The sequence below is a fragment of the Bos grunniens genome, chromosome 11, assembly GCF_055505025.1.
Source record: "Bos grunniens cultivar Pamir isolate PY7600 chromosome 11, Bosgru_T2T1.0, whole genome shotgun sequence".
Taxonomy (NCBI): domain Eukaryota; kingdom Metazoa; phylum Chordata; class Mammalia; order Artiodactyla; family Bovidae; genus Bos; species Bos grunniens.
Genome location: NC_141175.1, coordinates 57271988 through 57299547, shown reverse-complemented (window position 1 = coordinate 57299547; position 27560 = coordinate 57271988). Strand labels below are relative to the sequence as shown.

The 27560-nt window shown below is 39.4% G+C and overlaps 1 protein-coding gene and 1 pseudogene across 3 annotated transcripts in view; both read left to right on the top strand.

Annotated features, from left to right (window-relative positions):
* The window catches only part of SUCLG1 (succinate-CoA ligase GDP/ADP-forming subunit alpha), a 34770-nt gene extending 8794 nt beyond the window's left edge, over positions 1-25976 (top strand). For all 3 annotated transcript variants that reach the window (XM_086326510.1, XM_086326509.1, XM_086326511.1), the window contains 8 exons: positions 340-443; positions 4440-4556; positions 7762-7974; positions 8117-8174; positions 15531-15614; positions 17690-17841; positions 24086-24274; positions 25726-25976. In XM_086326510.1, coding sequence (XP_086182636.1) covers positions 340-443; positions 4440-4556; positions 7762-7974; positions 8117-8174; positions 15531-15614; positions 17690-17841; positions 24086-24274; positions 25726-25752 — 944 coding nt within the window. In that variant the 3' untranslated portion in view covers positions 25753-25976. The remainder of the gene's footprint in view (positions 1-339; positions 444-4439; positions 4557-7761; positions 7975-8116; positions 8175-15530; positions 15615-17689; positions 17842-24085; positions 24275-25725) is intronic.
* LOC147363100 (ribosomal biogenesis factor pseudogene) lies at positions 14078-15294 on the top strand (annotated as a pseudogene).
* Positions 25977-27560: the final 1584 nt, after the last annotated feature.

Here is a 27560-nt window from a genome sequence, read left to right as displayed (position 1 = left end):
TTAGAGTGATACCTCATTTTTAATTTGAGCTATTTATCTGAGCACCAGATTTCTTTCTGAGGAATAAAAATTATAAACTTAACCTCTCTTCATTCAGAAAAAGCTACAAGATTGGGGTTCTCAGTAGAAAGGGGATTCTGAAGAACAGAACAGTGTCCCTTTTTTGTTTCTTTAATCAATTTTTATATTTAATATGTCTTATTTAAAAAGTGACATTGAAAGCTGCCACCATCACGTGATAGTTCCTCTTTAGAGGATTTTTTTTGTGTCACTAGGTTAAGTCCGTAGTCCAAAAGTTTGGAAAAAATTGTAATGTGTCATATTTTCTTTACTTTTCAGTGCAACAGAATGGAATTCGGCATTGCTCTTATACAACTTCCAGGAAGCATCTCTATGTTGATAGAAATACGAAGATTATTTGCCAGGGTTTCACTGGTAAGCAGGTATGTTTATCAAGATTTTTGTTTTTTTAAATGTATATTAGAGATACAAAAACATTGAAGTATTGTCCATTTTGGGTTTTTTTTTTAATATCACAAAAGTCATAACACATGTTTGTAGCAGAAAGGGGAACACTACAGCAGTGGGGTTGTATCTCAGGAGGGGGTTAAGTGCTATAGTCAAGTAAAAATTGTATTTGTTACCCCGAAAATCCCTCCCTAGGAGTATAGTATTTTGTTGGAAACCCACGTTTCCTTTCAGCAAGTATAACACAACTGATTTTTCTCCAACATTGGAACAGGTCACTGTTTCTTTAATTAAGTACTCAGTAAGGTAGATAGACATGAACTTGAGCAAACTCCAGGAGATAGTGGAGGACAGGGCAGCCAGGCATGCTGTAGTCCATGGGGTCACAAAGAGTCAGACGTGACTTAGCGACTGAACAACAACAACAAGGTAGATGGCTTGTGTTTAGGCCTTGCTGCCTCCCTATCCTCTGCATACATCATAGAATTTGCGTAAGTTTAAATATATCTGTGATGTGATTCCACAGTAAAGTGCGACCTAAGAATCTCCGTTCTCTCCTTCCTACCATTTTACTCCACTGGAAGTATATCCTTCTAGATACTTTTCTTACTCATACAAAACACTTACATAATAGGTGTTCTACAGAGTTCATAGGATGTGCTCTCTTTCTCTGTGTTTATGTGTATGCTGCTGCTGCTAAGTCGCTTCAGTCGTGTCCGACTCTGTGTGACCCCATAGACAGCAGCCCACCAGGCTCCCCTGTCCCTGGGATTCTCCAGGCAAGAACACTGGAGTGGGTTGCCATGTCCTTCTCCAATGCATGAAAGGGAAAAGTGAAAGTGAAGTCGCTCAGTCGTGTCCAACTCTTAGCGACCCCATGGACTGCAGCCCACCAGGCTCCTCCGTCCATGGGATTCTCCAGGCAAGAGTACTGGAGTGGGGTGCCATTGCCTTCTCCGTTTATGTGTGTGTGTGTGTGTGTGTGTGTATTTAAAACATATTATATAGTATATAATATATATCATACATATATGTCTGTTAAATAAATTCCTGAAAGTAAAATTGGGTGTCAAGGTTCTGTATTTAAAATTGTAGCAGGTGCTACCAAGTTGCCCTTTAAAACATATGTACACATTTATAGTTCTACTATAGTAGATGCTCAGATTTTTTTTAAATATGAAGGAATGCTACCAAATTTATTAGAAGATAATCCCTAACCTTAACCCAAACTGTCCCTTCCTCAGTTATTAAGGGAGACATGGCAGAATAAAAGTGATGAATGATTTTTGTGTAATTTAAAGTTAATGATTTTTCTGTGATTAAAAGAACTATAATATTCATTCTGCAATATTTTGGTGATCTAGCATTGACAAGTTCATTCTGTAAAGACCAGATTGTAAACATTTTAGGCTTAGTAGGCCATGCAGTCTCTGTTACAACTACTCCATAGCATTGGAACAGTAAAACCAGCCACAGGTAATACGTCAGTGAGTGGACATGGTTGTATGCCAGGGAAGCTTAATTCACGAAACCAGTGGCTGGCCAGATCCCTCAGGCCATACTTTACCAACTCCTGATCTAGAGGAGGATACTCAAATATCCAAACTTCTATAACTTTTTTTTTTAAGTACTTAAGAATTGCTTTAAACTTATCTCTTTTTTTTTTTTGAAAAATGAATTTTGATTAGAAGTTGTTTCAGGTGAAATGTCGTTCTGCTTTTTGACTTTTCTGGGCACAGAAATGTGAATTGCAGTGGACCGTTCTTCTTTTTCTCCCATTCTTCTACTATTTTTAAAAATAGCCACTGCCAACGAAGAAAGAAACAACTAAAACCTTGAAATTTTGTTCATAGATAAAATTGGTTTGCTTATTCTGAGAGCCATATATTTTATGAATACCACTTCCACATACATACCTTCTAAAGAAAGTTGATGCTTCGTGCTCATGAAGTACAGTTTATCATTCTTCTGCCAATTAAAATCATATTCAGTCCCTTTTGGGGTATATATTAATTTTATTAGCATATAATTAAATGTTTGATTAACCCAAATTCCACACATAAATTATATAGAATGTTATTTTTCTATTTGCTAAGCTTTATATGACCCTTTGACATTTTACCTGGAGGAGGGCATGGCAACCATCTCCACTATTCTTGCTGGGAGAATCCCCATGGACAGGGGAGCCTAGAGGGCTACAGTCCGTAGTGTTGCAAGTTGCAAAGAGTCAGACAAGGCTGAGCGACTAAACAGAGCACATGACATTTTAACGTCTGCCCTTTTTTAAAGAACCATTGTCTGTGCTGTAAGCACTGTTTGTAACTGTCTCTGCTTCTTAAATTAGATGATGATTGCCTAAATATTGAGATCCAAGGTTGGTTTCGGTGTCTTAGTTATCAGCAAATACATTGTTTCTCATTCACTGGGAGCCTTAATTATTTATTTGTTGGTTAAGTTTCTGCTTCTAGAGAATGATGAAGTCTGAAATTTAGAGTTTATCTCCATAGGAAATGTAAATCTTGTCTCATTAGTTCTTTTTTTTTCCCACTGTGCACATTATTGCACATATGAATGAAGAATATTTATATTTCAGAGCAGATTCCAACAATGCCGTTTTCCCAAGGGGTGATATTTCTTGTACTGGCTGTTATGAGCCACTAAAACTATTCTTATTTTAACCATACACTGGATGGTGATAATGAGAAAAGTAACGGAAACAAGGACATTAATAGAAAATGTCATCCCTGTTCAGCACTACATTAGGAATAAAAAGTGTGACTATTTAAATTTTTTTAGCAGGTAGTATTCTAGCACAGTACTTCTTTAACTGTCTGGAGTGAAGGCCCAGTTTGGGTGTGTGTTTTTATTTCCACTTTATTGCAGAGCAGTACTTTTTACAAAATACAGTAAGTCATAGCAATGTCATATTGCTATAAAAATTTGCAGACATTTTCACTTATTTTTTTATTAGATTTTTCTCGTTTTTTTCTTTCTTCTTTTTTGTCATTATTTCCCCTTTTTGCATTTACCTCACTGCACACCCATAAGAGTCTACAGATAACACTTTGAATGGTACTGCTTTAACAAGAGCACTGGCCTGTGGTACTTTACAAAACTCCATCGTTGACTTTTAGATAAGTCAGTTAATGTGCTTGGGATTAGGTTTCCTGTTTTGAAGAATGAAGACTTTGAAATCAGGAAATTTCTGAAGGGTCTCTTAAAGCCCCAATTTTTATGCTTGTAACAGAACTTGAGTAGTTGAGTCAGCATTTTTTGGTCCTCATAGAATGGCTGCGAAGATCCATTCGGTTTTCAACAACTACTTACTGAGTGCCTACTGTATGTAACTGCTTTGGGTGCCATCTCTCAGTGAACAAAGTAGATAGAAATCACGGCCTTTATGGAGTGGTGAGTAGAAGAGGGATGTGAGGACATCAGGGATTGAGGAACAGTGAGAAGGAGGTGTTCTTTTCCGATCAACACAAGGGAGTTTCTGATAACCAGCTAAATTTGAAAACAGATTGAAAAGAGACCTCCTATAAAACACACACACACACACACAGAACAGTGATTTTGGCTCTGCAGAGACCTGTTTTGCTTCAAGGTTGAAAGCTGTGTTCAGAAAGTTGATGAGGATGCTTGGAAATATGGCATTCCTACCCTGTGGCTCAGTGGTAAAGAATCTTCCCAATGCAGGAGACGTGGGTTTGATCCCTGGATTGTGAAGATTCCTGGAGAAGGGGATGATATCCCACTCCAGTATTCTTGCCTGGGAAATTCCATGGACAGAGGAGCCTGGTGTGCTATAGTCCATGGGGTTGCAAAAGAGTTGGACACAACTTAGTGACTGACTGAACAACAACAAACGACAGATACTTAACATATTTGTTTTTCTTTTCCAAGTTGCTGAAGATTGTCTTTAGGCTCCCTAGCCAGCCTTTTCTCACTAGTCTTGTGCTTTTCCTTCTCAGGGCACCTTTCATAGCCAGCAGGCACTGGAATATGGCACCAAACTAGTTGGAGGAACCACTCCAGGGAAAGGAGGCAAGACGCACCTGGGCTTACCAGTCTTTAACACTGTGAAGGAGGTAATTAATGGTACCTGAGTTTGGCAAGAAGGAAAAACCAAGGGAAGAGTTAGCACACCTTGGCTCAAGATCTTAACTGTGCCCCTTTTGGAAGAGTCACATGCCTTCTAAAATTCCAGTAACCTAGAGAAATTTGAACCATGGTAAAAACGAGTGGGTTCACTTTAGTCACGTAGGCTCAGGATGTTCTCTCCGCATTCTGGGTCACTTTTGCTTATAGGCGTACATCAGTTCTTCAGGGAAGAAGTGCCATGGCTTGGCTTCTACCATTTCTTCTGGGCTGTTAGAAGTGCGCGTGTCAGCATCCACGCTCGACCCTGTCGCTCAGTGTTGTGGGAGCTGTGCCAGGCACTGTGCCAGGTGCTTTATCTTCATGGCCTCATTCTAGCCTCACCAGAAGCCCCCAGGTAGGGACTGTTATCATCCCTATTTTAAAGATAAGGATACGACAGGTACAGAGGTTGAGGGTCCTGTAGATAGTGTCACAGCTGATCAGTGGCAGACTTAGCCTGGCTCAGAGTAACTAGTAGTGGGTGGTGTTCCTGTGTGGATTAGAGTCCAACGGGCAACTCACAGAGGCCTGGTCTCTCCCTCAGCTTGCTGATTTCTCAATACTTTTAGAATGACTTAAGCTAAACTTTGTTACAAGGCTAATACGTGCTTATGGTACAAAGTCAGATGATATGAAGGTATGTACAGTTAAGTTTTATATGGTGTTTTCCACTTCTTGGATATTGCTTTCATAGAGAACTTATTTCACCTCAGTGTATCCTCTTTCATTCTCTTTCTACACTTAGATGAATATATACAAAAATAATAGTATTATGAAAGAAGCCATAGTATATATTCTTGGCTATTTAATTTTTAGAAAATCAAAGAAATAAACTTAGTACTTGGGATTGATGTATTGAGGTTAACAAATAAAAATGTAGCACTCCCCCTCTTCTTAAATATACTTTTAAGGCATGTTTTAAAGAATTTCATTTTTTTTTTAAAGTACAAATTTATAGATTTACTATCTTTTTGGAATACTAACTTCAAATTGAGGTAATTTGAATTCTTAATGTAAATCAAGATAAAGGATAAAACAAATATTCAAATTTGGAATTTTCATTTTACTTTAAACTTGAAAATAGGGTATACTATATATCTGTATGTGTGTTTTGAGTGTATCATATTTTAGAGAGTAAAAAATTCATAAATTCTGTAGAATAATCATTTAAAGTTTTGCTTTGCATTTTTTAAAACTTCCTAGTTAAATTTGACTTTTGTCATGAGCCTTTTTTTTTGCTTTCCTTTAAAAAAAAAGTTTTTGTTCCTAGCAGTTCGTTTATTATTCATTTTGATACAAATAGATATGGCTTTTGGAAGATAATGTAAGTTCTTTGACAGATGCGGTTTATTTCTCACCTGTTCTGCTCTTACAAAGAGATTTCTGAGTGAGTGCAATGGTTACCTTTCATGTAGTATTACTTGCCGACGCAGATTCTGTGGTCACAGTCCAGCTTCTCAAAGTCTTTGTATCCTTAAGAGGTAGGAACCCATGGGATATATTTTCCATAAAATACCTGCACATCTATGATCTCATTTCTGTTGGTTCCAACCTAGTTTTTTCCTTTGGTCCCCACTTCCCTGTTGTCACCTTGAACAGTTTTTAAAAACAGTGATTTCAATTATTTTTAACCCTTAGCAAGTCAACATCCATTGACTTGTTCATCTGTCCCTGTCAAGATACCTCTCTTTATTAGGGGTGCAGTAGAGAAAGCTCCTCGGCCCCTGGGAACATGGGCAGTTAGTTTGGGATGATTCTCAAACACACCATCTTTTACTTCTGCCCCTTCCAGCTGTACCTGTACTTTGTGTAACTTGGTATTTGTATCCATTTAAAATCTCATGGCATAGCCTTTTAAAATGTTTTGATTTATATCTTAATTAAGCTACATTTTGACATTTATAGGGAGGTAGCCTGCTGTAGCTGAAAAGAACTGACGCTGTGGGATCAGATATACTTAGGTTTGAATCTTGGCTCTGCCACTTCTGAGCTCTGTGACCTCATGCAAGTTATTTAATATTTCTTGGCCTCTACATCTTGATTTGTAGATGGGGTAGTAAGCAGGCAGGGTTACATAGTCTTTCTCAGGGCCTCTCACAGAATAGGTGCTGCCTCTCTTGGAGAGTCAGAGACACTGACCGTCTCTGTCTTCAAGGAGCTTCCATTATAGAAGAGTCATGGACATATGTGCAAGTGGGTGGAAGGCTACATCTGTATTGATACATGTACAAAATATATAGAAGATCACAGAGAGAACAGTGGTCACATTGGTGATCTTTAAGTGCCTTGCATTGTGAGGGGCGATGTAGCATAGACTCTTAACCTTATATGACCCATTCTTGTTCTGTGGCTATTTATGCGTGTATTTTAGTTCATTTGTAGTCAGCATGCGTTAGAGTAAAAATTAGCAGTTAGGAATAAAACCACTTCATTTTGCTTCCTCTTGATAATATTTATTCTTTGATCTGTTTTTATTTTTTTAATTTAAAAAATTTTATGTGTTTTGGCTGCACTGGGTCTTAGTCGCAGCCTGCGGACTCCGTGGTTTTGGTGCCTGGGCTCAGAGGTTGTGGCACACGGGCTTAGTTCTAGCCCCGTGGCATGTGGGATCTTAGTTCTCTGACCAGGGATTGAACCCGAGTCCCCTGCATTGGAAGGCAGATTCTTAACTACTGGGCCACCATAGAAGGTCCATGGTTTGAAAATATTTTTAAAAACATGTTTGAGAGCTGAATTCTGAGGTTTGGGGCTCACTAGTCCTTTTCTCCTGAGGATGCAGGGCCTTTCGTACTGAATGGGTGGTAAGTGCCTTGCAGAAGAACAGAAATAAACGTGGCCCAGGAATGAGGGGACCTAAACGCCAGTCAGTGCTTTCATGTGTGCTGACATGCTGCCACATTGCCTGAAGGAAGGGGAGGTCACAGAACCTTCCAGTTTCGAGGGGTGTCCCATTGGGGCGGAGAGGAGGCCACACTTAACTCTGCTGTTTTCTGACAGCAGAGTGACCTAGTTAATGGGAAGAATGAAGACATTGAGTGTCTCCTGGTGATGTCCTTTCCTGATCCCATGATATCATTAAAACCATGGTATTGAGTTTGTTTTACAAAGTGTCTGACTGAACCTATAGTAAAGTGCTTTGTATTAATGTTTCAGGCCAAAGAACAGACTGGGGCGACAGCATCTGTCATTTATGTCCCTCCTCCCTTTGCTGCTGCTGCCATTGATGAAGCTATCGAGGCGGAAGTGTCCCTGGTCGTGTGCATCACTGAAGGTATCCCACAGCAGGACATGGTGCGGGTCAAGCACAAACTGCTGCGCCAGGGAAAGACCAGGCTGGTCGGGCCGAACTGCCCTGGAGTCATCAATGTGAGTGTACAAAACGAAACGAGCCCGATTTTAGCCTCTGAAGCCTAACTAACTTTGAGTCAGTCCAAGTATATTTGTGTGTATGATCTCGGAGTTAATATTTTTTTTCACTTTTCTGATACTGTGAATTACTTTCCTTTAGCCTGGAGAATGCAAAATTGGCATCATGCCTGGCCATATTCACAAGAAAGGAAGAGTCGGTGAGTATGTATTTCTTATAGATTAGAAAACAAAATTTCTTGCCCCTATGCTCAAAACTCCCCAAAGAGATTTGATGGTACAAATCAAATTCACTTTAATTCATTCAACTTTAAGAGAGTTTACCTTGAAAGTTTTATAGTGAATTGATTCTGTGTCCTGAATTAATGTTTGAGGAACACTAACTCTACAGAATCAAGATATTTTTGGGTTTTTTTTAAAGATTCTTTTCCTTCTCAAGCACACTATGGATTCTTCCATGTATTTGCATGTATCCATAATTTTATCACTTAGTAATATTTTATTGAGTGATTATATCACAATTTATTTGTCCATTCTCCCATTGATGAACATTTCTGTTATTTCCAGGTTTGAGTCATTATGAATAAGGTTAAAGTAAACTTTTGTGTACAGGCCTTTTTGTGGGTACGTTTTCCTTTCTTTTGGGTAAAATGCCTACAGGTAGAATTGCTAAGTCATAGGGTCAAAGTATGTTCAACTTTTTAAGAAGTTACCAGATAGATCTGCAAAGTGACTGTGTTCTAAACTCCCACTATCAATGTGTGAATGTTCCAGTCGCTCCGTACTTAGGCTTTATGGGCCCTGTGCTGAGTTGCCTTTCTGATCACTACCCTGCTTTCTGAGGGGCCCATAAACCTCAAAAACAACTAAGAGAAGTTTAGGAAAGTTCTTTAGACCTTGGTCCTCAAGATGGCCATAACATATTGATGAGGAAGTCCTCTGGGAGACTGCCTTTAACTTAAAGGACTTTTAAAAAAATCGCCTGAAAGAAATACATGACACTACAAGATTTTCAAGGAGGTAATGGAGAAAAGATGACTTTTTTTGTACTAACTATTCCTATTTTGATACCATTACTAATATTCTCAGAAGCCTCATTAACTTCCAGTCCTTAAGCTAAGTGTTTAGGAAAAGGAAGGAATTTTCAGTCCCTTGGGTATTTCTGAATAGGACATCATGTAATATAAGAGCAGTGCAATAGTATAGTGGCTTTCTAGTTTGTGTTAATGATAACTAAAATTGTATAACAGCTTAAGCTAATTGAGTATAATTGTAGAAAGTGATTAGATTCCAAACTGATATTTAATGATGCAGCATTTTTGCATTTATGTTAGAATTTTTACTCTCAACCTCATGTGACATACTTGACTCCTACATCTTTTTACAATTTTTATTTTAATTAAACTTTTTATATTTAGATAATTATAAATTCACATGTAATCATAATACAGACAGATCTCTGTGTACCCTTTATTCACTGTCCCCCAATGATAATGTCTTGCAAAAAGATAATGCCATGTCACAATTAGTATATTGACATTATGACAGACATAAGGAATTTTTCCATCACTACAGGAATCCCTCATCTTAACATTTTATAGCTACATCCACTTCCTTCCTACTCCTACTCCCTTTTTAATCCTTGGAAACTAATAATCCTCTTATTTTTTTTTTTTTTCCTAAATTTTTTAAATTTCAGGAATGCTATATAAATGAGAGCATATAGTATATAGCCTTTGGAGATTGGTTATTTACACTTGGTATAATTCTCTGGAGATTCATTCAGATTATTGTATCAGTAGTTCATTCCTTTTTATGACTGAGTAGTATTCTAGGGTACAAATGTTTGTTGAACCAATCACGTGTTGAAAGATACTGGGATTGTTTCCAGTTTGGGGCTGTTAAAAGTAAGTCTGTTATAAACATTTGTGTACTAGTTTTTATATAACACAAAAAATCTTCATTTCTTTGGGATGAATGCCCAGGAGTGCAATTGCTGGGTTGGATAAGAGTTGTGTGTTATTTATGAAACTGCCAAATTATTACCCATTGTGGCTATACTGGTTTACCGTTCCATCACCAGTGTACCCGTGATCCAGTTTTTCTGCATCCGTGCCAGCATTTGTAGTCATCCATTCTGATAAGTGTTCAGTGATACCTCATGGTGGTTTTTATGTACATTCCCCTAATGGCTAATGGTATTGAACATTTTTTTGGGTATTTGTTTGTCATCTGTATATCTTCTTCCCTGGTGGCTCAAATGGTAAAGTGTTTGCCTACAATGCAGGAGACCCAGGTTCAATCCCTGGATCGGGAAGATCTCCTGGAGAAGGAAATGGCAACCTACTCCAGTATTCTTGCCTGGGTTGCAGAGTCAGGCAAGACTGAGCCACTTCACTATCTCTTCTTCAGTGAAATGTTTCTTTGTGTTTTTTTGCCCCTGGTCTAATTGGTTACTGTTGAGTTTTGAGAGTTCTTTCTATGTTCTAGATACTAGTACTTTGTTGGATATGTGGCTTGCAAATATTTTCTCCCAATCTGTAGCTTGTGTTTTCATGCTTTTAATAGGATCTTTCAGAGAGCAAAAGTTTTTTCATTTTGATGAAATCTTACTTACTGACTTTTTTCTTTTGTAAAATATGCTTTTGACCTCAAGTCTAATAACTCTTTGCTTTGCCTTAAGTACCTATTTTTTCCTCAAAGTTTTATAGTTTTATGTATTTTTATTTGCTTGCCTGTGCTGCACGGCAGCTTGTGGGTTTTTAGTAATAGTTCCCTGACTAGGAATTGAACCCAGGCCCTCAGCAATGAGACTGCAGAGTCCTAACCACTGGACTGCCAGTGAATTCCTGAATGTTTTGTAGTTTTACACTTAAATCCCATAGTCCATTTCAAATAATTTTTCTAGGCGTGAGATTTAGATCAAAATTCTTTTTGTCTATTTGTGTTTAGTTGCTTCAGCACCATTTATTATAAAGATCATCTTTCTTTCATTGAATTGCTTTTGTATATTTGTCAGTAAACATCTTATTTGTGTTGATCTATTTCTGGGTTTCATCAGTACTGCACAACTTTAATACTGTGTTGAAATAATAACTCTTAAAATTGGATGGATTGCTTTTTTGTACTTTTTTAAAAATTATTTTAGCTTTTCTAGTTTACTTTTTCATATAATTTCAAGGTAATCTTGTCTGTATCTACAGAAATTATTGCCGGGATTTTTATGTAAATTGTGTTAAATCTGTATGTCAGTCTCAGGTGAATAGACATGTTTACTCTGTTGAATATTCCAGTCCATGAATGCAGTATATCTTCATTTACTTAGATTGCCTTTGATTTCTTTCATGAGCATTGTACAGTTTTTAACATAAAAGTCCACTGTGTGTTTTGTTAGATTTATACTAAGTATTTCTTTTTATTGGAAAAAACCATTGTAAATTTTGTTGTATTTTAATTCTGGTGTCCATGTGCCTGTGGCTAATATACAGAAATACAACTAATTTTTGTTTATCTTATATCTTGCCATATTGCTGTAGACCTTAGGGATTTCTTGGTAGAGTCCTTAGCATTTTCTATGTTAGACAACCCACATTATCTACAAATAGGGATAGTTTTATTTCTTCCTTTTAGGACACTCAAGAGAAAGTCTTTTTAACTATCCATGTTTTGCTTGTTACTGTGTTCTTCATTCTTGAGGCTCCAGGGTTCCTTCTTATATCATTTCTCTTCTTTCTAGAGACCTTATTAATATATTAGCCATTCTTTGATGGTAGAACTGTTGGCAACAAATTCTTTACTTTCCCCTCATTTGAAAATGTTTTTATTTCCCCTTCATTCATAAAGACGAACATCACTGGGTACAGGATTTAGGGTTTACAGTTCTTGTAGCAGTTAAAAAATGTTGACCCGTTTCTTGATTCCATGGGTTCTGATGAGAAAACTGATATCATTTGAGTTGTTTTTTCATGTATAGGAAGGTGTTATTTTTCTCTTGCTGCTTTCAAAATTTTTGTTTTTTGAGAGGAGTCTTTGATTTTCTGAAGTATATTAGAAGTTTTGGTGTGAATTTCTTTGGATTTATCCTGTTTTTAGTTTGCTCACCTTCTCACATGTAGATTTTGGTAAAACATTATTTCCTCAAGCACTGTTTCAGCCCCATGTTCTTTTTTCTCTCCTTCCAGGACTGTGATACAGAAATATTCAATCTTTTGTTACCATTCCATAGGTCCCTGAGGTTCTGCTCATTGTTTTTTCCTAGTCTGTTCTCTCTGCCATTCAGGTGGGGTAATTACCATTGTTTTATCTTTCATTTCACTGATTTTTTTTCCTCTCTGCTCTCCATTATGCTATTTAACTCATCCACTGAGCTTTTAGCTTTGGTTATAGTACTTTTCAGTTCTAAAATTTCTATTTGGTCCCTCTATATCTTCTTTTTCTTTTTTAAGTGAGGCTTCCTTCAAATTTCTTTGATAAAGCTTCTATTTTTTGATTTATTTAAAGCATGTTCATAATTATTGAAAGTTTTTGTCATGAATTCTTCAAATTTCTTGTCAGGTAATTCTAATATCCCCTCATCTTGTGATTAGCATCTATTGATTGTTTTTTTGTTTTTTTTTTTAATTCAGTTTGAGATCTTCCTGATTTTTGGTAGGTCAGATGATCTTTGGTTGAAACCTGAAAGTGTGGGCTATTGTATTATGAGATCTGGGTTTTATGTGAACCTTCTGTTTTAGCTGACTTAATTCACACTGCTTCAGCAGGGAATGTGGGGGAGGTACCTTGTTCCTGCCAGGTAGAGGTAGAAGTCAAGTCCCTTCTTGCTTCTATTGCCAGAGTGAGTGGGCTCCTACTCACCGGGGATAACAGTTGCAGCTCCTTACGTGGTCTCCCCTGACACTAGTGGGGATGGACTTGCTGTTGCTGGGCGGCAGTAAAAGCCCTGACTCTCCACTAGGCCTTTTCTGATCCCAGGAAATGGAGAGAGGCCTCACTGCTGCCAGATGAGGATGGACATCCAGGCTTTCCCTCTGGTTCCCACTGGCACCGTAGGGGTGGGGCGGGACTCAGTGCCAGCTTGTGTAGATGAGAGTCCTGGTTGTGTACATGCTGGTGGGCGTGCTGCCAGGGTGCCTCATTACGGCCTTGTAAACGTAAAGTCTAGGTTTCTTTTTCGGCCTTTGCTTATGTGAGTAGAGGTAGAGCCACAGTTTTTTCTGTAGTGCATAGTTGGTATGGAGTGGTTGTTGTCTGAAAGTTTTCTGTTTTGCTAGATTGTCCTTCTCTTGGTTCTTTTGCTAAAGAAAGCTGCTGTTTGGGTGGAGAGTTCTGTGCCTTAATGTGAGCTTCTTTATCTTTGTATCTGGGACACATGAGGCAAAAGGAAACTTGGAAACACTTCATTGTTTTACTTGAGTCTCAAGGTCTCTAGGACTCTACCTTCTATCTAACTTTCAGAGATTTCTTGTATTTGTTTTATATGTAGTGTCTAGGACTTTTACTTGTATTTAGCAGGAAGAATACAGGAAAATACCTCTGCTTTTTGGAAGCAGAAGTATCCCTATGGTAGATATTTTTAAGTGATAGTCTCTTTTATTATATATATACTTCAAGGATGGCAGGAGTAATCTACCCTAAAAACATTGCTTTCATTACCTTAAATGTGTGTACTTTGCATTTATATAAATTATATATCATGTTTGTATGTATATAAATTATATATCACTTTCATTTTAGATGAAATCCCCTCAAAAGAATGATAAAATCCTAGTACCACTATTCACTGATTATTATACTGATCATCAAAAGGCTAGAATAGATAAAATAGTTTTGCTTCCCAGTAATCTAGGGTGTTGCATGAACAGGAACATGATTCTATCATAAGAATCAAGTAGAAATGTAAAGGAGACTAGGTAATTACATACAAAGAAATACAACTAAGTTACTTATTGTCTTTGATTTAAAAGCTAAATGCACCAAATGTACATAGGTGTTACCTACCTACCCTTCTCATTTATGAAAGGTCTCATAAAGGAAGGGCTATGTTGAAGAGAGAGGTTATAGACAGGAAGCTCTTGAGAGTAGGGAAAACTGATGAATGAGACACATGGGGTATGGTGTTATTGGTTGTCATTTTTTGTGAGATAGGGTCCACATAGTGATTGGTTTTAAAACTATCACCAGTTAGATTTTGTTTAAGAGGGTGATTGTACTCCATAAATTTTCAGTTTTGACCTATTCGGTACATATTTACTGAATTCCTTTTGTGCCTGAACTGTGCTCTATATGGGAACTCATGGGTGGGGAAAACAGTCTCATTTACTAACCCCTGGAAGTTGCAAGTCCAACAGAAAAGATAATCACTGCAGAATCTCCAACAGCATTAGTGGGCTCTACTGATCAATGTAGGAAAGCAGGACTTCTGACTTGAGGAATTTGTGTGGTCAGGAGACAGAAAGCCTAACTATGAATGTATTTTCTGAAACCAGGGTTATTAACCAAAGGTTAATACTTGAAATACTTTGGCCACCTCATGCGAAGATTTGACTCATTGGAAAAGACCCTGATGCTGGGAGGGATTGGGGGCAGGAGGAGAAGGGGACCACAGAGGATGAGATGGCTGGATGGGATCACTGACTCAATGGACATGAGTTTGAGTGAACTCTGGGAGTTGGTGATGGACAGGGAGGCCTGGCATGCTGCAATTCATGGGGTCACAAAGAGTCGGACACGACTGAGTGACTGAACTGAACTGAATACTTGAAATTTATGCCTTCTTTTTTTCCATGTGGACCTTTATATAGATTTATTGTTCCATTTTACTTTGTATGCACCAGAAGGTCATTTTTTGTGGAAGACTTCAGGTATCTCTTAAACTGCTTTTGTAGTCATAAAACAACCCTAACTAGCTGGATCTCGTGCATGCAGATGGCATCACCTGGAACTTGAGAAGCCATACAAGGGTCTTGAAGGCCCGGTGAAGGACAACCACCAGGAACAAACTAAAAGGGCAGAAGTCCAGGAATGTATTCCACGTAGCCAGCCAAAAAAACTTAGGGTTCAAAAATAAAGTGAAACCAGTTACCACTAATCTTAAGAAGATAAACACTGTGAATGATTAAAAAGTTAAAAGAGTGAATCAAACTCTTGTAGATATACAGAAGGAACTTGCAAACTTCCCAAAAAACCTTTCCATTGAACCTCTGAAGAAACAGTTGATTTCTCAGCAGTGTCAAGAAAATGTACCACAGTTAATGTTGATGAGGCTACAGAACTAGTGGCTCAGTTGTAATACATTGGTGATGCATCAAAAAAAACAATAAATTAAATGTTTTATATATTAAAAAAACCCTAACTAATAAAATCCTTTCTTTTTCTAACTTTTAAAACCTCCCTGCTATAATTTAGGCCTTTTCTCCTTATTCCATGACCTGATGGTGTTGTTTGTTTGGAGGACAAATTGTGGAATGGGTTCTTTATATACATGTGTTTGTGATTTATTTTACTATATGAGAGTCACATGAGCACTCTCTAATATTGCTGAGTTCTGCTTCTTTAAGGTATCGTGTCTAGATCCGGCACCCTGACTTACGAAGCGGTTCACCAGACAACACAAGTTGGATTGGGGCAGTCTTTGTGTGTTGGTGAGGACTTTTTCTAAACTCATTTTATCGGAGTTCAGTGTCTTCAGTGAATAAGTGTAATAATAATTATTGGTTTGACTATTTGTGAGAGATTTTGATGTCATTTTATGAAAAAGCTGTTATGATCTTGAGTTTAATTTGCTTATACATGAAGCTGGCTGTTAACGTTTTCAAGATTCACGGTCCAGGATTTAACTCCCATGTTTCAGAACAAACATCCTGGGGTGTAGTCCCTGAAAACAGGACTCACTTTGCTTGTTGTGAAGCAGTGGTCCTTCAGGATAGGACTTTGGTCACTGTCTTGGCATTGTGTTATCATTGCCAGCTGTCATTCAGTGCTTCACAGTTACCGAATTCTTTGCCAATCATTGTCTTATTCTTTAAGGGCAACCCTCTGAGGCACCGCTGAGCTGGCACAGAGTCCTGTGGTAGCTTGATTGGTGGGTGGAGGAGGGTTGAGCTCCCTGGACCCTCTCTCTTTGCCCCATCATACTGCCTCCCATTTACAAAAGGGTTTTTACATTTTAAAATAATTTTGATATTTTTTGCCAAAAGCCAGGCAAATTTCTCATTTTTATAACAATTCCTTCATGTTTTTAGACCATCTTTTAAAAGCTTTTCAAAGGCAGCTTTTGATGATAAAATTATGAAATATAACCCTGGAGTATTTTTATTGACTCAAATTGATAAAATCAGTATTAAACATTAAATGAGCTTTTCTATGTGCAAAAGTACAATCTTCAAGACAAGGTAACTTAACTAGTGGCCAGTTCCATCTTCTCTAGCCTCTGTTTTTAATCTGTAAATTGAGAGTAGTAATTCCCCTCTCACAGAGAGTATGCTGCTTCTGTTGCTGCTAAGTCGCTTCAGTCGTGTCCGACTCTGTGCCACCCCATAGATGGCAGCCCACCAGGCTCCCCCGTCCCTGGGATTCTCCAGGCAAGAATACTGAAGTGGGTTGCCATTTCCTTCTCCAATGCATGAAAGTGAAAAGTGAAAGTGAAGTCGCTCAGTCGTGTCCGACCCTCAGCGACCCCATGGACTGCAGCCTACTAAGCTCCTCCATCCATGGGATTTTCCAGGCAAAAGTACTGGAGTGGGGTGCCATTGCCTTCTCCGAAGTTTATAACTTAAAAATTTAGAAAGTGGCCCCCAGTGGAGGGAATCTTGACTTGAATCCGATCTAAGTACTTGTGCTAAAATGCCATGTGTTTGTGGTAGAGCCCCTGTGTGTGGTCTTTGTCATCTCCCACTCCAGGTTAGAGGGAAGAGGGATCAGGACACCTACTCCACCCACTGCAGAGACATGTGTCTTAACTTGTGAGTGATTCCTCTGCAGTGTCCCTCATCAGACAGTTACTTAGTGCAAAGAAATTTTTTTTTTCTTTTTTTGCTGTAGAAGAAATATCCGGTATTTCTAATATGGCATTAAGTGTCCAATATGGTAGTAAGGTTTGCAGTTCATGTGAACAGTAACAAATCACAACAAATTGCCACAGTGAGGGTAATAGCTCACCCACCCACCCACCCTGCCAAATGAGCTAATCAAGATACTATTATACTTCATTAACCTTTTGTGCTAGGAGATTATAAAGGAAACTTTTTGATTATAATATTAAGTAGTATAATTATTTTTAATTTCAGAATTAATTGCCTGTTATATACAAAGTACTGATACTGAGCTACTCACCAGAACTCAGTGGTTAAAAGTTACAGCTTACTAAAAAGCTAATGTGTTTTCAAAAGTCATGTTCTTCTAATTAGGGGAACTATATAGAATGCTCATTAAAGAGCTATGTAGGAGTAATTTTGGGGGAGGGATGAGTCTTGATAAGGAGCCAAAGAAAAAGATGGCTCTTTTTGTGACTAACAAGACCCAACCACCATTTAACAGTCATGTAATATTATAAGCAGAAATAAGTCTAGCATTTTATGATCTTTTAAATGTTAAATGCAAGAGTGATGACACATTTAAAAATATTCATAAGAAGGGCATAGGCAAAATAAGAAACCTGTTGAAACAATATTTTCTGACTTAATTTTCAGAGGGTGTTGAATTTCTTTGACTTTTCCAGGCATTGGAGGCGATCCTTTCAATGGAACAGACTTTACAGACTGCCTTGAAATCTTTCTGAATGATCCGGCCACAGAAGGCATCATATTGATTGGTGAAATTGGTGGTAATGCCGAAGAAAATGCTGCAGAATTTTTGAAGCAACATAATTCAGTAAGTTTGGCTGTGGAAAAATACAGCACTCTGCTCTTGAATAATATCACAGGTTTGCTTTAGAAGTTGTTTTTGTTTAAAGATGAATTTTTTAAGCAAACATGAAAGGTAAAATTAAATCTTATTGAGCTGAGCCTGGAACACTGGCCACTCAGGGAATGTAGGACTCTTTCTGGGTTGATTCTCCTCCCCATTTCCCTTGATGCCTGTTCTTCGCTTCTCTAATGAATCCTCCCTCCAGGCATCTCCTTTACCTTCCTGGTAGGTCCAGAACTTGCAGGCCATCAGCCTGTCACTTGACTGGCACATTTCCATTTTCACCTGTCATTGATGTCCTTTCTCCTGACCTCAGGGGATGTGTGTTCTTTCTCTTTGTCAAGGCTGGCTGTCTAGTGATCCTGTCCTTTATACCCTTTTCCAGGATTTTGTCTCCCTCTAGCTTCAGTCTTTCCTCATAGAGTAGCACTTTGCTCCAAAGGTCAAGTGGAAAAGCTTTATTGACTGTCCTATGAAGGCTTTCCTTGTTGCCTCTCCCTTTGAATTAAACAAAAAAGAATAGTGTGGTATTGTATCATAATTTCATTTAACTCAAGGGAATTAAGCTGTGTTTCTGGGGCGAACGTAGGGTGGTGGGAAGAGAGCGGGGGGCATAGTAAAGACAGAAGCAGCTTGGTGCCCGACAGTCCCCTCCCCCATCACTGAGCGTGTGTGCTCTGAATCACTGTGGCCAAGGCCTGGGGAGCGCGTGCAGATGGCTTCCAGGGTGTCCGTGACACTGACGAATGAGTGAAGAGTGAAGGTGAATCTTCAGGGGGCTGGGCAAGAGGGCAGAGAGAACTTGTGTCTATGCTTGTGAAAGAGATTGAGAGTAAGTGTGTCAAAATTAAATGCCACAGAAAAATAATGAGTACCGGAGAGTTAAAGGAAAGGATGATATTACCTGCAGAATAGCCTATGCAAAACGATGCATATCTATGCATTGCTGTTGTTTAGTTGCTCAGCCGTGTCTGACTCTTTGCAACCCCATGGACTGTAGCCCCCCAACCAGGCTCCTTTGTCCATGGAGTTTTCCAGGCAAGAATACTGGAGCAGGTTGCCATTTCCTTCTCCATATTTATATGTAATTGAAGGAATTTTCAAAGGCTCTTTTGAATCTACGTGATTTTCTTCAGTGGTAATTTTAAGAGTTCTTCTTATTCTGGTGAACTTTCCTGGTAGTTAAGATGGAAAAGAATCTGCCTGTAGTGCAGGAGACCTGGGTTCAATCCCTGGGTCGGGAAGATCCCCCGGAGAAAGGAATGGCTACCCACTCCAGTATTGTTGCCTGGAGAATTGCATTGACAGAGAGGCCTAGCGGGCTACAGTCCATGGGGTTACAAAGAGCCGGACGTGACAGAGCGACTAATGCTTTTACTTTACTCTCTGGATCTCTTTCTTTATATTCTATTCATTCCCTAATCCTCAGCAATTAGGTTTTGTCTGCCACTTAGAAGCTGTGTGACCTTGGGCTTGTTCCTTAACTTCACTGTGCCTCAGTTTCCTCACGGGCTAAATAGGGACACAGTAGAGCTTCCCTCGGTGCTGTCGTAGGGCTGTGGAGATACATGGTGCAGAGCTGCCCCGGGCATGTGGTCAGCACTTTCGGTGGGCTGCTGCTGTGCTCTCCACGCTGGCACTGCTTTGGCTGAAGCCAGCAGTGGCCTCCGTTCATCCTGCTGGCCTTTCTCATCTTTATCCTTTCCCAGATTTACCCTTTGTGCTTATTCCCTAAGTGTAACTGTTCACAGTGTATAAACAACGTTGTGCTTCATGCAGAAATAAAAGTCATCTTTTATTTCTCTTGCAGCTCTTGCTTCTCCTCAGTTACTGAGATCTGTCTCTGAGATCTTAGTAGTTTGTGGAGATTCAAAGTATCATCATCTGTAATTAGACCCTCTGCTCCGGTTCAGTCTCTTATCTTATGTCACCTGGACCATCTCAGTAATATTTTTTCCTGATATCTCTGCTCCTTTCCCTCCCACCTGGCCAACCTGCTGTTTGCCATCCATGTGGGATAAAGGGCAGACTTAGCGTGGCTTTCCAGCCCCCTACATACTACCCTGACACTCCTTTTCAGACCCATGTCCCGTCTCATGTGTTGCTTGTTTTCATCCTTGCTTGCCTTTGCTTGTTCCTTCTGTAAGGCATGCTGAACACCTGACTCTTGCTCTTGTGGACAGCAAACAACTGCTATGGCCTTGCTGCCCAGCCCAGTCCTCTGGCGTATTAGGAGGCAATAAATGGTGAATAAGTGAAAGAGTAGGTAAATTGGTAGGAGACTGGAGTAAAATGATATGCGTCTCTCAAATTTAGAAAGAGTGTGAAGTTTAAAATTTAAAAACTGACTTAATTTTACAAAAAAAAAGAAAAACCACTTAAGTTAATATGACATAGTCATCCCTTGCTGTCCATGGGCAGTACCCCTGCTGACACCAAAATCCGTGGATGCTCAAGTCCCTTATATAAAACAGTGTAGAATTAGCATATAACCTACTTATACCCTCCTGTATACCGTGAATCATCTCTGGATTACCTACAATAACTAATAAAATGTAAATGCTGTGTACATAGTTGTTAGTTTGGCAGATTTAAATTTTGCTTTTTGAAACTTTCTGGGGTTCCTCCCCTGCCCCACCAGACGTTTTCCGGGTGCGGCTGGTTGAATTCTCCAGTGTGCAGACCTCGTGGTTGGCGGAGAGCCAGCTGCACACTATGTTAAAGTGAATTTTAAAATGTGTTTAGAATACACAAATCCCTTGATGGGAAAAGCTAAACTTTACATTTTGTTTCATTTGCCATGTTTTCCTATTACTGATTGGTCTCATGGAGCTAAATTTTACTGAGGACCTACTGTGTACAAGCTTCTAGGTTGAACGGTGCAGGTGACATACTAAACGCTTAGCATGGTAACTGACACGGAGTGAATAGGGTAATCTTGTGTCCTGCGAGGACTGTACTATCATCATTATAATGACAGTAGTTACCTGCAGGAGTAATGTTTTTTAACCTTTATCTTGATGCTTTGAGTAGATGTTTTTGTCCTTTTTTGAGTAAGGAAACTGGCAACTTGCCAATGGTAAGTACTTCAGAGCTGAGGTTCCCTCCAGGTGTGCCTGACTTCTCCATTATACCAGCAGGGCTCAGGGACACGATGCCATAGTCCTGGGCATTTGTTCGGATTCCGCTCGTGCCATCCTAACTCATCTTTTTGTTTTTAGTCTTTCACAGTTCACGTTTCTGTGTCCTGTTCTCACACTACAGTTCTTCATAGTCTTTTCTATTGTATTTTTCGGTCCTTAAAAAAAAAAATCTCAAGTGACTCTTCTTTGACAGTAGGACAGAGTATACATTTGTCAGACATCCTAGGTTCACGCTAATCATGTTTCCTTCTAATGTAATATTCTCACTATTTGAATATGGGGACGGAGGGATCCAGTGGAAAGTGGTGCGTCTCAAGTATCAGATGCTGACATTCTTTGCAAAGCACATGGTGAATAAATGATTTAGCTTTTTCTTTTTAATTCTCTCCTATAGTAGATGCTGGGCATACAGAAGTAAATGAAAACATAGGCTTGGCATTCAAAGAGTCATAGTCTAGGAGGGGACTCTGTGGGGAATAAGTCACGGCCAGTGTGCTGTGGGTCATGATAGAAAAGTGTCAAAGGCACAGCAGAGTCACTGAACAGAAAACGAGCAACTGAAGGGCATTTGTGGGGAGAGTGGGAGGAAGAGTCAGAAGGGTTAGCAGGGAAGAAGAGACTTGAGCCACGTCTTAAAAGGTAAGTCAGGATTTGCCAGGTATCCAAGGAGGATGGAGAACTTTCTCAGCAGAGGCCCAGAGGCAGAGCAGTCTGGCATTACTGGAGGATGAAGAGCAGGGAAGAGGGATGAGCACGAGGCTGGAGTCAGCAGTGTCAGACCATGTAGAACCTGTAGAATCTGGCATGCTGGTGCCTTCACGAGAGTCAAGTTAGTGGAAGCAAACTGTGCTAGTGAACTTGCACTGCCATGCGCTTAAAAAAAGTCAATTTTATTTAAGAATGTCCTTAATGAAGTAGTAAAGATTATTAATTTTATAAAGTCTTGACCCTCAAGTCAGTAGTTTTGTGGTGAAATGGAAAGTAAAGCACTGTCCTATTTGAATCGTGAGCTAAATTACCTGCTTTTTTCATGGACCACCAGTTTTACTGGAAAGAATGACTGCCAGGCACCCTGGTTATTGGGTATTTATTTGGTGAATCTTTTCTCAACAGTGAACAAAGCAGTCCTGCTGTGTTTGTGTGTGTTGTCAAGGAAAACAACTCATTGCATTTGTTGACAATGATTAAGTTTGAACTTTCAAATGAATATTTTTAGAATACTTGTTTCTGCCACCATGAACTTGACAACTTCCCCCTGCTAAAGACTTCTCTAATGAGGCTGGAGGTGATAATGAAGAATGATTTGTTGATATTGAATGATGAAATGTATCAGTGTTTAGAAGATCTCTATAACTCAGTGAACCTATATTTTCCTTCTGACCAATGAATGTTACAAAATCATTATAGGTAAAAGATCCAAAAAAATGAATGGATTTTAAAGTAACAAAGGACTGTGGTTCTGGATTCCAGCATTGCATCATCATCATCTTCTTTAGTCCTTCAGTCGTGTCTGACTCTTTGTGACCTCATGGACTATATGGCCCACCAGGCTTCTCTGTCCATGGGATTTCCCAGGCAAGAATACTGGAGTGGCCTTCCATTTCCTTCTCCAGGGAACATTTCATCTAACGTTTAAGAAATTACCACTTGAAGAGGTCCGTTTCAGTGTCAAAGAATATCCTCAGTTATCTGACAGATATTTAAATATTTCTCCCTTTTTCAAGTACATATGTGTGTGAGGCCAGATTTTCTCTTGTACTTCAGCCAAAATAACATTTTTGCAGTAGATCTAACGTAAAAGCAGATATCAGAATCCATTTGCCTCTTATTAAATTAGACACTTAAGATTGACAAAAACGTAAAATAATGCCACTCTCCTCACTAAAATGTTTTTAAAAAATAGTTCTAAAAAATTATTTTAAGTGAATTAATAAATATTTATAAAATTTCTCAGCTTTCATTTCTAATACTATAAATATCAGATATAATCTACATTAAAAAAAGTTCTTTGGGATCCACAGTCATTTTTTTAAGTATAAGGGGTCTCAAGACCAAGTGATTTGAGAACTGCTGGTCTGGGAGAAGATAATAGTGCCTGAAGGCACCCAGATTCCACTTGTGCTCGGGTTCTGCTGTCTGTAGGCCGCTCTGTTTTACCTGGATGTCTTACTGCCTCTGAGTTACTCTTGTGAACATGGTCTCTTCACTCACTGTGAAACATAACTGTATATTCATATGTTGCTCCATGACATCTATTAACTGATTGAGATATATATGTATTTTATATTATTTCTTCAGTAACATAAGTCTAGAGCACAGGAATTCTTTTTTTTCCTCCCACAGGAATTCTTATATTTCCTGTGTGTTGGGTTTTTATTTTTAACCTCAGAATCTACTGTTATGCTGTGCTGTTTATGCATGTAGCAGTTGTGCATTAGAATGGATTTTTGTTGAATAAAACCAGTCCTGATCTTCCTTCTTAGACATCCTATAATGTTAGGAGAAAGGACCCTCAGCTCCCAATCTAATTTAGCTATTTCATTTCATAGATGAAGCAGCAGAGGTCTAGAGGTGATGGGCCTTGTCGAAGGTCCTGTCGCTTTAGTCAAGTGGAAATTGAGACTGGAGACTCCCACTCTTCAGTCCTTTCCAATATGCTATCTTTTTCTTTTAAACAAATTTATTAAAGGTAAACTAATAATGAATTAAGACAAAACAACCTGATCTGTGTCTTAATTTGTTATCACAAATCATAGAACTTACGTATTTTCAGTTTTTTTTTTCAAGTGGAAGCGTCACATGTGTATGTGGAAATCAGCTTATGCCAGTGAAGTTGAAGTTTAATATCTAAATAGTTAACAGTTTTGCTTCAGGATTGTTTTTGTGAGTTTGGAGGAAAAGTTGAGTCATCTCAAAGGAGAATGCAGTAGTTTCAGTCACAGCTCAGTATTTCTGTTGGTTTTCTTAGTGATGATGAGTTACTGGCCCCAACCATTTGTCATTTTCTGGCTGTCATGAATTGGAGGTCCAGTTTTGATCGGTGTGTTTAAAATCCCACTTTCCAGGGTCCCAAGGCCAAGCCTGTGGTGTCCTTCATTGCTGGTTTAACTGCTCCTCCCGGCAGAAGAATGGGTCACGCAGGGGCAATCATTGCTGGAGGAAAAGGTGGAGCTAAAGAGAAGATCGCAGCCCTGCAGAGTGCTGGGGTTGTGGTCAGCATGTCCCCAGCACAGCTGGGAACCACCATGTACAAGGTGAGCTGGAGCAGTGGCCTGAATGCTCCGAGGTTATGGGCCTTAAAGTGGAGGCCACACAGGTGGCCTGGGAACCATGGTCTTTTCTTCTGAGTCTCTTCTGTTTCTTTCATTCTGGTCTGCAGCTTAATGGTCTCTAGCAACCCCACCAAAATCCTAATATCCTAATTGAGCATGACCAGGAATAAGGTTCTGATTAAAAAACTTGATTCATTAAACATTTCCCTTTGCTATTTTGTGAGTAGTGAGATAGGATATACAAGAAAGGGTTTCAGAGTCCGTAAATGCTGTGAATTCCATTTTAGGAGTGGTGCAGAAAATTGCCTTGTGTTTTGTATTTTTCCATGGAGAGTCTTTGAGGTATAGTTGTACTGACTCCATAGGTATTTTTCCAGGGAGAGAGGTTGAAAACTGACTAAGAAGAAATAAAAACTGGGAGTCAGGATGGATGGAGACTAAAGACAAGGATGGGGATTTTTAGTTGGTGTCTTCTGTAATCTCTTTGCAGTGATTTTTGGCAGCCTATCTCTGATTGATCATTTAAGGCTCTTTCTCTTTACTTTTATGATGATTATAGACTTTACCAAAAAAAAAAAAAGGCAAACAAAAACCAAAATGTTGTACACATGCTGAAAACAGGCCCAGATAGTCTTCCCAGGAGGGAACACGTTTTGGCATAGTGTTCTTTGGCACTGTCCTAGAGATAATAAAATAAACTTATTGGTTTATTGAATCTTTGCATGATCCTGTCTTATGGAATATGCCACTGTGTGCCATAGTGTTTAAAAAAAATCTAGGTAGTTAGTATTGTGAGGAAGAATCTTCTTTATTTGAGAGAAGAGGGAGGAAGGGAAAAAGCAAATGCTTAAATTCTTATTGAAGACATGTATTACCATTTTACTCCAGTAGGTGGCAGCAGTCACCTACACATCCTGTTGTATTCTAATTATCACAATGTAGAGAAATTATTACAATCTAGAGAAACTGATTTTCAGTATTGTTGCCTTTTCATATATTTCTGAGGTTCTTGACGTTTTGTTTAAATCTTAACTAAATCTGTGTTTAGTTTTATTCTCTGAGAAACTAAACAAACTTGTTTCCATTGCCTTATTAAAAGGGCTGCTGTGGCTCACGCATAGTATTACGTATTTGGATAAGCACAATCAAGTTTGTCAGCTCCTAACTATACTGCAGTAGAAAATAAGCACAATTTAAAACCTCTCAGCTTAAGTTCTGAATCTAGCTTAGAGAAATCAGACTGACACAGACTCATTTGAAAGCTGTCATTTTGTGTTCAAGCACCTCATCCTGGTATATTTTACCTCTATAATTTTTGGTTGCTCAAGGGATCCTAAAGACAAGAGGTTTCAGAATCACTTTGACCATGAATGTAATTTGAGGCTTTAATCTTTTTATCCCCTCTCTCTTCTCCTTTTCTTCTGTTCCTGTAGGAGTTTGAAAAGAGGAAGATGCTCTGAAAGAAAAACAGACAGAAAATTCCTTAAGCCTATGGATGAATCATTGTAGCAATGGGAGCAGTGGCTGTTTGCTTCTGATGTCCACTGACCGTCCGCCCGCCCACCTGTCGCTGGTCTTTTCAGCACAACAGGAAGCCAAAACAAGGTTTAGAGTGTCCTACACTGAGGTGTTTTCACCTCACTAAATAAGAGGAGCAGCCAATAAATCTACCACTTGATTTGAATACGGTTTTAGAGACTTTTTATTGTTCCACTGTGGGGATGGGGAGAGGGGGAGAATTGGAGGGGGCTGTGTGTGCACATGTGTGCCTGTGTGCATGGATGTGTCTTTCAGTGAGCTCTGTAGAGGACATTCTAATGAAAACTTTTGAGAGAATGAGTATAAACATTTCAGTTTGGCATTTATCATAGATATAGAGTGACTAAGTTTCTTAGTAACTTAGTTGTTACTAAGTGAATTACAATTTTCTCAAATCTACATATTTAATAGTCTTCATCTTATAGGATAGTTTTGAGGATTGGGGATAAATATATGAAGTCCTTGGCATGTGATAAGGCAACCTAATTTATGCCAGTGCCACCATCAGTTATCACTAGGATTATAGGTAGGAGCTCATCCAAGTTTCAGTTTTTGCCTAATTGGGGAGTGGAGAGTCTTCAATAATGCTTTGTTTTTCTGTGGTTCTGCAGAGGGCTGTTTCCTTCCCCACCCAGAGCCTACATTTCTCTGCTTGAGGTTTCAGACATTTCACTTTGAGAAAGCAGTTAGCCATCCTCTTGTTTGAAAGGAGCTTGTTAACAAACAATTCCAGTGGAGAAGCAAGAAAATATTCTCACATTGTGTAGTTGCCCTGAAGGAAACAAGAGGTTCTGAAAATAGTAATAGAAGAAGACCCTCAAGAAGGCTGTTTGGGGAGGCCTTTCTGGGGAGGAGTGATGAGTAGGTACTTCAGGGCTGGGAAGGTACCAGCCATGAAAAAGGAGGACACATACTCAGGCAAAGGCAGGGAGCAGGAAAGAGCTTGTTTTGGGGAGGTGCCTGGGGGAGTGATCCTGAGAGGGGCTGGAGGAGGTTTGGAAGACTGGGGAAGCAGGTGTTCTGGGAGTTCCCATGACTGCACAGGCTGCTGCAGGTGCAAAGAGCAGGTGTTGGGGGATGGATTCAGCCCAAGTATTCCGCCTGGGCCAAGGACCGTGTCTTGATGGGCTTTGGGTCAAGCAGACTTTAGTTCCTGTTTAGTTGTTTCCTCATCTTGAAAGTGGGGCTCATGACCCCATCCCACAGGGTGCCTGGGTAGAACATGCATTGTGCATATGTGAAAGCGGACTCTACCAGGGCTTTATGTCACCTCATAACACTTTGTGGGGGGTTATTTTTAAAAATTATTTTTCTTACTTTTTTATTCCATAAACTCTTGAACTTGCCTCCTGCTTGTGCTCAGGGCAGCCCAGCTGACATGATGGCCAGGGAGGAAGTCACTTCCAGTCTCTCTGGTTGGCACGTCCAGGGCAGACAAGTCTTCTTTTGTCTGAGGCTTTGTGACAAGTAGACAATCCAGATGAGAGGCCAGTGACCTCAACATCCTTTTGAGGGTCCCAGATTCCAGGCTCAGCCCCCTATTCTTTCCCCAACACCCATCCCAAGATGACCCCTCTCTCCTCACACCTCTGGTCCTAAACCGGGAAGTTCAGTGCCCTCTTGACCCCTTCCCTCTCCCACCTGCCATCCTCCCTTTCTACTTCCCTTCGACTTTGCTTCCCATCTTCCCTTTCCAACCCCCGCAGCATCTTGAGAAGTTACCCACTCC